The sequence below is a fragment of the Cygnus atratus genome, chromosome 21 (genome assembly GCF_013377495.2).
Source record: "Cygnus atratus isolate AKBS03 ecotype Queensland, Australia chromosome 21, CAtr_DNAZoo_HiC_assembly, whole genome shotgun sequence".
Lineage (NCBI taxonomy): Eukaryota > Metazoa > Chordata > Aves > Anseriformes > Anatidae > Cygnus > Cygnus atratus.
Genome location: NC_066382.1, coordinates 7,766,788 through 7,780,423, shown reverse-complemented (window position 1 = coordinate 7,780,423; position 13,636 = coordinate 7,766,788). Strand labels below are relative to the sequence as shown.

General features: G+C 49.8%; 1 protein-coding gene across 6 annotated transcripts in view; it reads left to right on the top strand.

The window, feature by feature from the left end:
- The first annotated feature begins 31 nt into the window (after positions 1–31).
- USP48 (ubiquitin specific peptidase 48) overlaps positions 32–13,636 on the top strand; it is a 31,715-nt gene continuing 18,110 nt past the window's right edge. For 2 of the 6 annotated variants that reach the window (XM_050714849.1, XM_050714848.1), the window contains exons 1-11: positions 79–246; positions 516–636; positions 812–968; positions 1,786–1,913; positions 3,411–3,535; positions 4,106–4,214; positions 5,540–5,673; positions 5,909–5,991; positions 6,304–6,483; positions 8,869–8,994; positions 11,163–11,312. In XM_050714849.1, coding sequence (XP_050570806.1) covers positions 113–246; positions 516–636; positions 812–968; positions 1,786–1,913; positions 3,411–3,535; positions 4,106–4,214; positions 5,540–5,673; positions 5,909–5,991; positions 6,304–6,483; positions 8,869–8,994; positions 11,163–11,312 — 1,447 coding nt within the window. In that variant the 5' untranslated portion in view covers positions 79–112. Of the gene's footprint in view, positions 247–515; positions 637–811; positions 969–1,785; positions 1,914–2,509; positions 2,581–3,410; positions 3,536–4,105; positions 4,215–5,539; positions 5,674–5,908; positions 5,992–6,303; positions 6,484–8,868; positions 8,995–11,162; positions 11,313–13,636 lie in introns of those variants that run through there. The other 4 variants (XM_035567905.2, XM_050714847.1, XM_035567906.2 and 1 more) reach the window with 4 other exon arrangements.

Here is a 13,636-nt window from a genome sequence, read left to right as displayed (position 1 = left end):
CGCCCCGCGGGCGTCAGCGCGGCGCGCGCGTGACGTCACCGGCCGTGACGGCGGCGGCGGCGGCGGCGGCGGCGGCGGGAGGAGGGAGGGGCCGGGGCCGGGGCCGGCGGCGATGGCGCCGCGGCTGCAGCTGGAGAAGGCGGCCTGGCGCTGGATAGAGACGGTGCCGCCCGAGGCGGTGGCGCAGGAGCACATCGAGGCGGCCTACCGCGTCGGGCTGGAGCCCTGCCAGCGCGGCGCCTGCCGGTACCGCCGCGGGGCCCCGGGGTGGGCGGGCGGGCGGCTCCCCTCCCCCTCCCCCTCCCCCTCCCCCTCCCCCTCCCCCTCCCCCTCCCCCTCCCGGTGCCCGGCCCCGAGCCTCCCCCAGCCCTCCCCCCGGCCCCGTCCCGGCGGTTCCTGGCAGCGGCCTCCTGCCCTGGGGCTCCCCCCGTAGCACCGGGGGGGGGGTCCCGGTTGTCGCTCCCCGTGTCCCCCGTTCCCCCCGCTGACGGTTGGTCCCGGCGCCGGTCTCGCAGGAGGAACTGCCGGGGGAACCCCAACTGCCTGGTGGGCATCGGCGAGCACGTCTGGCTGGGCGAGATCGACGAGAACAGCTTCCACAACATCGACGACCCCAACTGCGAGCGCCGCAAGAAGGTAACGGGCGGCCCCGCGCCGAGCTGGGGGCGGGGGGGAGGCGACGCCCCGTGTTCCCCCCACCCGGGGCCCGGCAGCTCGGGGTGCAGCATCTCCCCGGTACGGCGGCTGCCGGGTCCCCCGCTCGCGCCTCGGCCGCGGTGAGTGACAAGTGTTGCTTTCTCTCTTACGCTAGAACGCGTTCGTGGGCTTAACGAACCTCGGCGCCACGTGCTACGTGAACACTTTCTTGCAGATGTGGTTTCTCAACTTGGAGCTCCGGCAAGCCCTCTACTTGTGTCCCAGCACCTGCAGCGAGCGCACGGCCGGAGAGGGCATCCCAAAAGACAAAGGTCAGTGGGAGCTCGTCGCGGCGGCCTCCCCCTGCTGTGAACGGAGGGTTTGCTCCTTTCCTCCTAAAACCTTGCATGGAGGTGTTGGCTTTGGAAGAGTGTTATCGTGAGGATCGATGGCTGGTGCTACCGCTGCCTGTGCGACCTCTGCGCTGCTCTTTTTGAGTCCTTCACCCAGCTTTTAGGAACAAGTCAACCTAAGCCACTCTCTGCCTGAGTTACTTCTCAAGCCGAAGTGATCTGATCTGGCTGAAAACTTGTTTTGGTTTCGTTCTTTGCTGGACTGGTTCCCAGCTTAGTGATGGTGCCGGGATGGGAACGCACAGGCTGGGGCTGGCTGAGCCATGCTCCGTCCCACAGGAGGGCGAGGGTTTAGGTGCTGGGTACAGCTGAGACTTCTAGCACCTGCACAGCGTCCCCGAGGAGCTTTGGTGCCACACCTTCTGTGTGGCGCAGTGCTGGAGGTGTGCTCTGAGCTGCCTGATTTCTTTTGGTCCTGTTTTATGGTACTTAGGAAACGACGTCTTGCTGTTTGGCTTAAAATAAGAAGCTGCTACTCTGCGGTAACTGGCGCGTGTTGCTGAAGCTGTTGACTAGCAGCTCATGTTCGGCACTGTGGGATATTTGGCCTGTGCTGGGACTTAGCTGTCATCGCTGACATTAACCGCTTCAAATCTCATTATAACTTAAAACAGGAAAAAAGTGTAATTTCTAGACATTAAACTTATCTGTACAAAGAACAAGCAAATTACTTTGAACGGGTATCTCTTCTCTCGAGAGTCGGCTGTAACTTGAACAACTTTTTTTTTTTTTATAGACTATGAGCCTCAAACCATTTGTGAACATCTCCAGTACTTGTTCGCCTTGCTGCAGAACAGCAAAAGGCGATACATCGATCCCTCTGGGTTCGTCAAAGCGCTGGGTTTGGATACAGGACAGCAGCAGGTAGGCTTGAGTTGGGCCTGTAATTCCCTTCTCTAAAGAAGCATGAAACTGCCCTTTTGTTGTTTTAGCACCTCTGAGCTGGGACCTGGTGCCCGGCCCGTTTGTACAAGCACAAAGGGAGGAGCAGTGCTCTGGGCCCTTCCTGCCCGGGTGGGAGGTCAGGAGGAGCCCGGCAGCAAGGGGACGAGCGCCCTTAGCGCCCGGTCAGCTCCAGCACCGCAGAGCATGCTGCGGGCTGGGAGCTGGGGCTGCCACAAGGCTCTCGACAGGTCCTTTATGGGCTGCTCCTCCCGGGGCTGGGGGGCACCGGGAAGGGCTATGTGCTGCGCGCTTCGGTGGGGGCTGAGGCCTGGAGGGCCCCTGCAGGAGGAGAAGCTGTTGGCAGTCTGCGGGGCAGAGAAAGCACCTTTTGGGAAGGGCGAGCGCCACAGGCAGCTCCTGCGGGACTGTCGCAGAAGCTGAAGAGGGGCTCAGGAGAAGGGCGCTGCTTGAAAATACACTTTGGGAAGTAAGGGGGGGCAGCTGGAGGAAGCGCGGGAATGCTGGCTGCGTTTCCTCAGGATGATAAGCGAGGGGAAAGTCGCTCCTTGTTCCTTAGGAAGGAAGCGGTCATTAGCGACTGGTGACGTTAGAGGACAGCAGCATGCCCTGCCGGGCTGTGACAATGGTAGGAACTGGAGAGAGGAGCTGCAGGGCAACGGCAGACATGGCAGTGAGAGGGGAACAGGTTGGGGTTTGGTGCCAAGGCCGGACGGGAGAAGGAGCAAGGAAAACAGGGCTCTCGGAGGAGAGGGAGGCCCCGAAATGTGTGGAGAAGATCCTGGGCCTTGCAGGAGGAAGGGGGCAAAGCCACAGAGCGGCTTCTCTTTTTTTCTTTTTTTTTAATCTAATTTTTTCCTTTTCATATATGGTGCAAGCAGGGACATGCTGAGGTTTTGAAAAATGAGTGTTAGTGGGACAAAACTGTGCAGGAGTGGTAGGCTGGAGAGATTGACTCTCCCACCAGGCTGTGCTGTGGCAGAGGATGATTAATGCTCTGCAAGCTACTTCTGCATGCTCTTTGAGGTGGTGTAGACCTGTTGACCACAGCTGTGATCAAATGGGGCAGAGGAATGGTTCGTGTCGTCATGTCTGGGCAGCAGAAGCCGATGTCGATGCACCAGGTGGAGTCGTGAAGGGATTTACGCGGTTAACAAGCTGCTGTTTCCCATCCAGAACCCTGCGAGCAGCGGGGCAGAAGTCAAAACCACCCCGAGCTGCTGGCCGGGAGCCAGCTTCGTTCATGCTGTGGTCTCACGCTGGGGGCCTTGTGCTCCTTTTAGGCAAATTCCTCTTTTCTTTAGTTCTCCTGACTGGTCTTTTTCTATTGAGTGCATGCCAAAGTCTCCGTGCAGCCTGTGTGTAGGGCTGTGTGTAATTTGCAGTAAATTAGCAGCGAGGCCGTGATTGCGCTTTGTGCTGTGGCGTATTGTTAACCGGCTTGGCTTTCTGTTCTAGGATGCCCAGGAATTTTCAAAGCTGTTCATGTCACTGCTGGAAGATACTTTATCCAAACAAAAAAATCCAGATGTTCGAAACATCGTACAAAAGCAGTTCTGTGGAGAGTACGCGTATGTCACAGTGTAAGTATGTGGTCTTTGGGAAGAACTTTTCTGTAAATATTTAAACATTTTAGAAGGATTTGAGGGGACGAGATCTCTAACAGCTGGAGCAGGCAGGTAATCTCCTGAAATGCTGTGCAAGGGGTTTTCAGCTTTTAGGTTTCCCAATTCTGTGTGCCTGTTGTTGTTGCAGTTTGCCAGATGTTTTCAATCCTTTAATGAAAATTTACTAATTAAATGCGCGAGTGAGCTAATGGAACGTTAAGTACTCGAGCCAGAAAATGGAGTGCTTGGGTGTCGTTGTACCCGATTCATTCCTGAGTTCTCAGACCTGCGGATTTCACCTCAAAAATCACCTGATGGAGAATGGTATATAAGAGTTGTAAGCAGGTGCTCCTTCTTTTCTGGGTAGATGTTACCCTGTGCACACCATCTTGCACAGCGTGCTGTAGATGTCTGTACCATAGTAGCTCTGACTTATGTTTTTCTCCTAGTTACATAGTTCATGGAGTAGTTAGTGGTTGGGGAGTTAATGAATCAGTGAACTTGTCTCATGCATTTTTGTCTTTTTTCTTTTTTTTCCCATCCTAGCTGCAACCAGTGTGGCAGGGAGTCCAAACTTGTGTCTAAATTTTATGAGCTGGAGTTAAACATCCAAGGGCACAAGCAGTTAACAGACTGTATAACAGAGTTTCTCAAGGTATGAACTTGTTGGTTTTTGAGTCCTGCTATTCTTAGCAAGGTGTTTCAATTCCTTTCTTCAATTAACAGCTTCTGAGGTTGGTATTGGACCAAAGTGGGCAGCTCAAACAGTTCTCTCAATGGGATGAATGCAAAAGGAAATGCTTTTCTGTGGGCCCAGAAAATAAGGATTGAGTCACGCGCTCAGAAGTCAGGGAGCAAGGAGTGGCTCTGAGCAGGAGTGTTGCACATGCGCATGAACAGCTTTAAAAAGCACTTGGAAGTCGCATATTTAGTCAAAATGCTTTCCTGGGAAAGTTGAGAAAAAGTGCCCAAAGCCTGACAAGAAGTCCCGGCGTGCTTTGTCATGGATAGCACCGGGAGAATGGCTGCTTTTTGTGTTTTCTATATTGGTGCTCATCTGCATAGCAACAGGAGACATTCCCTGCTCTAAAATGTGCTCTCAAAAATACTAGCAAGGACCCAGAATAGCTGCAGGAACAGCTGTGAGTGCTCTTAATTCGACTTGAAAATTTGCCTAGATCTATAGTTGCCGGCATGTTAAAGGCTCAAGGTGGGGATTCAACTAAAAACATTGAGGGCAGAACTGACCTGAAATGTGACCGTACCTGGGGTGCCATCTGGCTGCTGTGCAGTGCCTTCAGTGATGTGCTCAGCAAACCGGTTGCTCTGCTCCTGGAAGGTCTGCTCTGAAAAAAAGACAGGTTTGTGTATGCCCATTAACAGGCTGCATTGCTTCTGCCCCGACACAGTGAACTTTAAGTTTGTCTGGTCCTCCTTCAAATGAAACAGCGGGTGATCTTGTTGAGCACAGTTGTAGTTCTCTGGCCTGATCCTACCACTGGATCTGCATAAACTCTTCTTTTTCCCTGGTGATGTTTGTTTTGCCGAGCACAAGGGGATTGTAGTTCCCAGGTTAAAAGGTGGCTGTACATTAACTCGGTCCGCGTGATCTCGTAAAAGGGCGATTTGTTTTCTTTTTCCTTAGCCCTAATGGTAGAAACCAACTCCAGGCACTTCAGTCAAGTGGAGAGCAAACTTGACAGTCTCGTAAGCAGCCTGAGAACTGGGAGCAGGGCTTAGTGCAGGCTGAAATGTTCCTTAAAGTGACAGCAGCCTACCAGGCTGTGCTGTAAAGCACTCCTGTTAGCCCAGAGAACTGTGAATTTTTAACCTGGAGATTATTTTGGAAAGCAGCTGAGTAGAGACTGAAATGGTTAAAATAACTTCTACGCTTTTCAGTCCAGTGGGCAGCTCGGTTGGAGTGGTTGACTTTTCAGAGGTAACCTGTTCTCAAGATCTTTCTTTCTGCTCCCTGGTTAGGAAGAAAAATTAGAAGGGGACAATCGTTATTTTTGTGAAACTTGTCAGAGTAAGCAGAATGCCACAAGGAAGATCAGGCTGCTAAGTCTTCCGTGCACACTCAACCTGCAGCTGATGCGTTTTGTGTTCGACAGGTAAGCCTCTCACTGGAGCGCGTGCTGTAAAAGCAACTTCTGCTTTTGGGTTGCGTGGAAGCTCTTTGGAAAGCCATCTGCTCTGCTCTTTCTGCATTGATTTGAGATATTGAGGATTGAGTGCATGTATGAGCTTCTCTTGGGATGCTCGGTGGGTTTTGAGGGAAGTTGCTGTGAGATGTGAACTATTATTGTTGTTCCCTGAACTGAAGCTTGGCCATTTGCCTTCGCGCAGGCAAACCGGCCATAAGAAAAAGCTGAACACCTACATCGGCTTCTCTGAGCTGCTTGACATGGAACCTTTTATGGAGCAAAAGAGTGAGTTGCACGCTGTGTTTATTAATGGTATCCACTGCCTCTTGTCAGACAAGAGGAGGTCTTGTCTGAATCCACTTTTTGCTGGAAAGTTACATTAAGACTTGTATGAAGCCCTTGTTTCAAGTAACAGCTGTATCCACCTAGCTGAGCAGGTTGTAGAAGCTACCTAAAGCTGTGTAGGCATCTTGGAGAGATGGGAGTTCAGGTGCAGTCTTCGTATGCTAAAAAAAAAAATGCAAAAAACGTAAGTACTAGGAAAGAGAATGTGTCTGTTTCATCCAGAGAGCTAAATAACTTCTATTTCCCTTCCAGGTGGTGTCTATGTATATGAACTCAGTGCTGTCCTCATACACAGAGGTGTGAGCGCGTACTCTGGGCACTACATCGCCCACGTGAAGGATCCGCAGACGGGCGAGTGGTACAAGTTTAATGACGAAGACATAGAAAAGATGGAGGGGAAGAAACTGCAGTTGGGGATTGAGGAAGATCTAGGTAAAACCTTTAAGTTGTGAGTGCCCTTTTAAAATAACTCTTTTCACCAAAACCACAGAGGCTGAATATGTGGAGGCCCTGATACTCTTAAAAAACAAAAGTACTCCTACGCATGCTGTCACGTCTTAGGAGTAATGTGTGAAACAGCAGTTCTGTTAATTGCAGCCAGATTTTCTTCATTTCAGCCCTGTGTGAGTGTTTACGCACACCTCGTGATCGTTTCCTCTACTCTAGTATTTCTCTTGCCGGCCGCATGGCAGTTAACACGCTGATAACCCAGGATGCCTATCAGGATGAAACAGGCGAGCTGCCGCTTCCTTGGCCAGTGTGCAGGAGGAGGCTTAGGAGCAGATAACAAGGTTGCTTTCAGTTTCCTTAACATGTTACGTTTTAATTTCCAATGAGGTGTTTTACTTTAGGAGGCAGTAAAGAGTCTTCATAAAAATCTTGATCCAAATAATCTCTTGAAAGCCAAAACTGCCTTTTTAGTTAGCTCTTTTTACTTTTCCTTTGCAGTCTTCTGTTCTACAGTTGCCAGCTTGCCTCATGCTTATGTTCTGGTTTAGATAACCTGGGCGGTACAGGGTCTTGATGTCCCTGTGCTGGCTGGTGAGCTTAAGCTGAGCCTAGGACTGTGGGTTTCTCAGCCTGCAGCACATAGGAGTGGATCAGTTTTAAATTGACAGCTTAAATGCTCGGTTTTGCAGTTGCTTAGTGTTCCTCAGCGCACATAAGTGCAGAACACTTTGTGGTGTCGGGAAATGGGGAAGTTAATGCCAGAAATTTCACTTAAAATGCAACTAACCCATTCCCAGAAACACTGACCTGCCACGCCACTCGTTCTTTGCTGTGTCTCCAGCACCAATAATTGGACTTTATGACATGTTGCCTTTCTTTAAAGCATCTTTAAATAACAGCTTAATGAAAAAGACACCCTCAAATTTATTTGCTCCCTTAGCGTGTTTTAAAGCCACGTCAGCCTGAGCACACCCTTGAGCAGACATGGGATGTTAGTCTGCCTTTCCTGTTTCCTCCCATGCATGCATCTGCACGATGCCACTTTATTTTCAGCTCTCTTGCTAGTAAACACCTTCTTGCATTTCATCACGACATGCATAAATGCAGGCTGCCACCGGAGCAGCTTTGTCATCCTGTTAATGTTTGACTACCGCTAGCTTTCAACCAAATTGTGAAGCTGGCTAGACATCTAGTGGTGTAAGGTAGGAAAATAAGCCCTGAGAAGAAATAAAAGGTTCTCAGCCTTTTCTTTCTAACCTCATGAGTTACCCAGAGTATCAAAAATAAGATGCAAATAAACTGCTGTGGCCTCGATCCTGTAAAGATTTATGCTTAACTGCAAGAAAGTATTCTTGCTGAAACACAAGGCTGCCCGAAGAATGTAGGTAAAGCATGTTTAGAAGCCTCTGCAGGCTGGAAGCCTTAATATGCTAAGCAAAGTTCTGAAGTGCTGATGTGATTTGCCTACTCCAAGCGAAACTGGAGTATGAGAGTCGTCCTCTTCGTTACGAACACATGCAACAGCAGGAGAAGGTTGGTAATGTAAAGCAGAGGTCTGTTGTGGGGAGAATCCTGAGGCCGGGCCGTGCAGATGGGAACAATTTGTAAAATATTTGGAGAAACTGCAAATAAAGACCGGCTAGGAAGTCCTTTGGATGGTGTGGTGGAAGATGCACATATTTTTTTCCCAGAACTGGAAAAAAACACACTAAAAAAGAAAAACAATATTCCGTTTGTAGTTTGACCTAGAGAGGATTGTTCCTTTTTTAAAAATTAAAAAAAAAAGTTGATTTTTGAAACTGCAGCTGTATATAAGTGTGCTTTCCTTGCCTGGCAGTCTGGAAGCAGTCACTCTTGCAACATGAGTTTGCATCATACAGCCAGATGCTCTGAAATCATTTCCACGGCTGTTTGCTTCATAAAAGCTGCCCAACTGGTCCATGTTTTTTGCATCCGTGGTCACATGTAAATAGATTCCTCTTCACTGAGGATCTGACTTTGTTCTTTGGTGTCAGGACACCAATGCTAACAAGAGGCAGAGGGAAGAAAGGATGTTTTTGCAAAAGCTACTTTTTGGCTTGGCAAGGCGAAGCTAGGGAGAGAAGAAAGGCTCTCTTGTGGAGAGTGGTTTACAGCAGGGTCCTAATTTAGTCCCTCTGAGTCGTCCCACCTCCAGAAACGCTGGGAGGATTTGGGTCTGGCTGTGGCATAAAAGTTTGGCTGATGCCAAGCCAGCGCCTGCAGAGAGGCCTGGCAGGGCGCAGCACGCGGGGAGTGGGAAGCCGGCTAGGTGGCAAACTCGGCCCATTGAAGGAGAGCCAGTAAGGGAGCTCGTGTGCTTATTGTGTTTTTCCTCGTTTACCGCAGCGGAGCCTTCTAAATCTCAGACTCGCAAACCTAAGTGTGGGAAAGGGACTCACTGCTCACGCAACGCCTACATGCTGGTGTACAGGCTGCAGACCCGGGAGAAGTCCCTGACAGTCGAAGTACCAGGTAAGGGAGCTTTGACTCTCCTGGCCTCTCCATCTCTTCTCATGATGCTCCGAGCTGGCCAGGAATCGGGGCTCTGCTCAAAGCACTTTTTGCCGCCTGGCAGGTCCAAAGGCACCGTATGGCAACTTGGTGTCGCGACCTGGGTCACGCGCAGCAAAACCCTTGGACTTCCCCAGCACTTGAAATAATATTAACCTGATAACATCATCTCTGTGCCTGTTCAGGGCACCTGACCAGCAAGATCAGATGGGAACTAGGATAGGAAGAGAGAATCCCACTGGGAGCTAACATCTGCAGCATGTCCCGCTGCTGGGGCGGGAGTGTTAGCGTTTGCTGGATCCCACCGGAGCCGCTCGGGTTCCCAAAGGCGAAGGAGAACAGCGTGGTTAAATGTCATCAGCAGTGCACGTACTGTGCTGCAGGTGAATAATCCTGACACATGTCAGGTTTCTTCTACAAGTGCTTAATCTCTGCCGTATTGAGAATAAACGGCATAAAAATAAGAGGATGCAAGCCCTTAACAAGAGTTTTGTACTAGCACGTTCGTGTCTTGCTTTAGAATTGCTGGGGGTGGCAGAAATCCCTGTAGGTTTGGCCTGTGGATCTAATGATGCTCAGCATTTGCATGCTACTTGATTTGAAATATTAATTAGGGCTCTGGTGCTGATGGGGACAGAGGTGGTTTCCACCTTCTTCCCTTTTCTATCAAACAGGGGCGAGAGGTGTCGGTTACCCTTTGGACCTGAGCTGTTTGTCAGCGATGGGTGTCGTTCAGCTTATCTGGATGCAAAGGGTGGTGGCAGGGGTGAATTGTACAGGTTTCTCCAGCGCACAAGGACCCCCTAAACACAGCATCAAACCTTTTCCAACCCCCCACCTCAAAAGTCCACCCTCTGAGCCACGCAGCTCTGGGAAACGGTGCTAATTCATGCCTCGAATTTGTCTTTTCAGTCTCTTTGCTGAGCTCTTTTACGCTCCCTTCCCTCCTACCCCTCTGCCCAAAACAATACTCGGCAAAGCTTCTCCACCCAGCTTCAAATTCCTGAGCAGCCCTGCGGTTGCCTTTGTTTCACATGGAAGCGTGCCAGGTACACAGAGCAAAGGGCAGCAGTCAAGCCAGCAGTTTTGGGGAGGCTTCATGCAACTGCAAATTTGTGGCATTTTGCTTTGATGCTGTTAAAAAACGGCTTTCCAGGTCGGTGGAGAAATGTAACTTGGCTCCCTAGCCCATGACCAGGAGGGTGAATGGGTCAGGCTGTTTTTTTCTTAATACTGTATGTTCTCCCAAGGTGGATACTGGGCTCTCTGGCTGCACAGGCGTTAACCTTTCTGAAATATTTTAGCTCTTCAAAATATTGTTAAATAGGAAAAGGCTTCAGATAAGCAGCAGTGCTTTACCCCTCTGTTACACCAGCACTGCAAGGGAAGTGTTTTATCTTTTTCCACGTGAAGTTTTTTTCCGACGGTTACAGCAAAAATTCCTATTGCCCTCACCTTCCTGTCAACAGGAGGGTCTGCCCCAGCTTATTTCGACGTTCATGAGGGCTTTGTGCCCTTGTGCTCAAAACGCACATTGTCCTCGTTGAGATCGTGCGTACCCGTGGGACTGCGCGTTGGGACCTGCGCGGCGGCCTCAGGTGTACCCGTGGTGTGCGAGGCCCTCGTTTCTGCCCTGAGAACCAGAGTTCCTTGGCAGCCCAAGGAGCTGCTCTCGGTGGGAGGCGGAGAAGTGGCTGGAGCGAGAGGAATAGCAGGGAGGGACTGAGGCAGGCAGCAAAGCGTCCTGCTGCGCTCCAGCTCTGCAGCCTCTTGCCAAGCCCCGTTGCACTTCACACGACTGCCAGCACTCGGCGTAGGCTTATTAGCAAACAGGGGATTTCTCTAATGCAGCAAGCATCGCTTCCCCCCCACAGCCCCGAGTAAATTATTTTCTTGGGTGCCGTTGTATCCCGCAGGACAGTTGCATTTAATCATCTACTGCTATAAACATTGGGGAGAGCGATATCCGTGCGTTTGGCTTTCAGAAAGACCTCATATGTTGGTAGCTGTGGGGGGGAATTTTTAGGTTTGCTTGTTATCCCCAGATAACTGATCACAGGGATAATTACCATAATTGGCATTTTTCCTTGAAGTGACTGGTGGGTTTTGCTTTTTTCCCTTCCCAACAGCTTTCCTGCAGGAGCTGGTGGAGCGTGATAACTGCAAGTTTGAGGAGTGGTGCAACGAAATGGCCGAGATGCGCAAACAGAGTGTGGCCAGAGGCAAAATCAAGCATGAAGAGGTGAAGGAGCTCTACCAAAGGTTACCTGCTGAAGCTGGTCTGTAAGATATTGTGGTAGTATTTTGTAGTAGACCATTGTTAAGATTAGTAATGTTTTGTAACTAACCCGCAACGTGGTTCTGTGGCCAGAACACTTCACTGGAAGGCATTAGCTGTAGCCCTCTCTGAGGAAGAAAGCAATTGCTGTCTGTTGTTGCTGTATGCATGCTTAGGATTTGCTTTCCCTCTCTTGTTTATCTGCCTTAACCTATTTTTCTCCTTTTTTGCTCATTTTAATGGCCTCTGGCATCACTAATTCCCTCTTGCTCCTTCCCCATCAGTCAGTCTCCTGTGTGCTTCCATGCATTGTGACTGTTTTCTTCTGCCCGGTGAGCAGCTCATCTCGTTAGAGCTTAGTAGCATCGAGGCAGAATAACCGCCCTGTCTCAAATTGCTAGCTCACATCAAGTTTCAGTGCTGTTGGTCTAAATTAATCAGCAGGTAACAGAGTACAAGAATGCTTGGCCTCCAGCAGAAAATGATTTGATTCATCCTTGCCGAGGCTTCGAAGCCCCATGTCTAAGCTTCGCAGTCCATGTGATGAGTGACTGAGGTTAATCCTTTCCTACTACTCCTTGCGTCTTGTTGCTTTAACATGTCTGAGCACTAGGATTTTTATCTCCCTGCTGCCTCTCTCTCCTGTCTTTCTCAGAGCAAGCATACAGGAGCTTGCTCTGTCTGCCCAACACGGGGAATCTCCCTCCACTCTGCGCATCTCCTAAAAACTCCCCAAAACTGTAAAGAATTCAAAATGTTTGTGTGGCCTGTTAGACAATTTGATATTTAGCTTTTAATAGCTTTTACTCGCTTCTCAGAAATGAGGGTCCAGAGCTCAGAACCAGCAGCAAGATTGAAGTGGTTGAACAGCAGACTATTGCTGAGAACATAAACATCTCATGAGCCTTCCCGAGCCGTGAGAGCTCGGCTCCCGTAAATGTCTGCCTCTTCAATTTATGAACCCAGCTTTGAGAACACGGGTGCTTAACTCACAAATAGGAGGGTGTCACAGCTCGGCTTGCCAAGTCCCTGCAAGTCTGAGGGGTGTTAAAATGTCACCGTTAAATCAAAGCTGCGGTGAATGGTTGTGGTGGAGATATGAATCTGCCGTGAGTCACCATTAAAAAGGAGCAGCAAGCACAATCCTGGTGCATTTTTATCCCCTTTAGCAGAAACATAGTAGTTTGCTTTTGACATTCCTAACACGATAAAGGAATAAATCTCAAAAAGATGTTTTTACAAGTGCAGGTGCAGGCAGACCCTAGCTCCTCTGCCCCCATTTGTAGGTGGCAGGGCCTGAAGCACTGCCCTGGGGGCCCTTGCTGCTGGGCACATCCTGGGCATAGCAGCTTGCTAGCACAGCTTGGAAGCAGCGTTATCCCAGAGCTGCTGCACATCTAGTCCCTCGGGAGCTTGGGACTCTCTACAGCTGTGCAGACACATTTTCTGCCAGCTTTGTAGAGCCTGCCCCAGAAAAAAAAGCGTACTTTCCGGGGAAGGCAGCTTTCATCCCAAACTAGCAAACCATTTCTGACAGCCTTGCAATTCTCTGGAGGTCACGGCTGTGGAACTCTGATGGTGTTGCGTAAGATGAAAATACTGCTGATTTATCCTGCAGAGGAGAGGGTTTGACACCAGGCCTTGTGAAGATCCAGTGCAAGTTTTAGGACAAAGTATTTTGCTGTAGCTTCTCTGTTGCTCCTTTGTATGAAACATGTTTTTGTGCTCATTTGATAAATGTAACTAACATTACTCTTCCCCTCGGTTTCAGAACTGTCCTCCTCACGTCAGCAGTATGTGTTTAATTTCCTGCCTATCCTGCTAATTTCCCAGTCATCTCCCAGAAGCTGCAGCATTTGTTTTGCTGGCGTTGGCTGGGCTCGATGTGCAAAAAGAAAGCTGCTTTGTTCTCACACCCTTGTTTGTTGCTCAGTGTGTCATTATGAACCTATCTAGGAACTCAGATTGCCATTAATGGAAATGGGCAAAAGCACTGAGATGAGCCGCTTTGCCGTGATTGCATTTCCATTTAATCCCCGGCAAGCAGCTTCAAAATGCACAACTCTCTTTAAACATAGTCGTGCTTGTTCTTCGGATGTGTGCATCGTTTCAAGGCCTTGGTATGAGGATGTGGGGATTTCATACAAAGCCATTTCACTGCTCATACTGATCTGGCCTGCTTCTGAACCCGGGCTTTGTGTGATGTGCTTCACCTTCAACAAACAAGGGCGAGCCTGCTGCTCCGTTTCAAAAAATTAAAAAAAAAATAAATCACACTTGCACTAAAACATTTGAGCGAGTTAGTATTTGCACTGTAAATTTCAC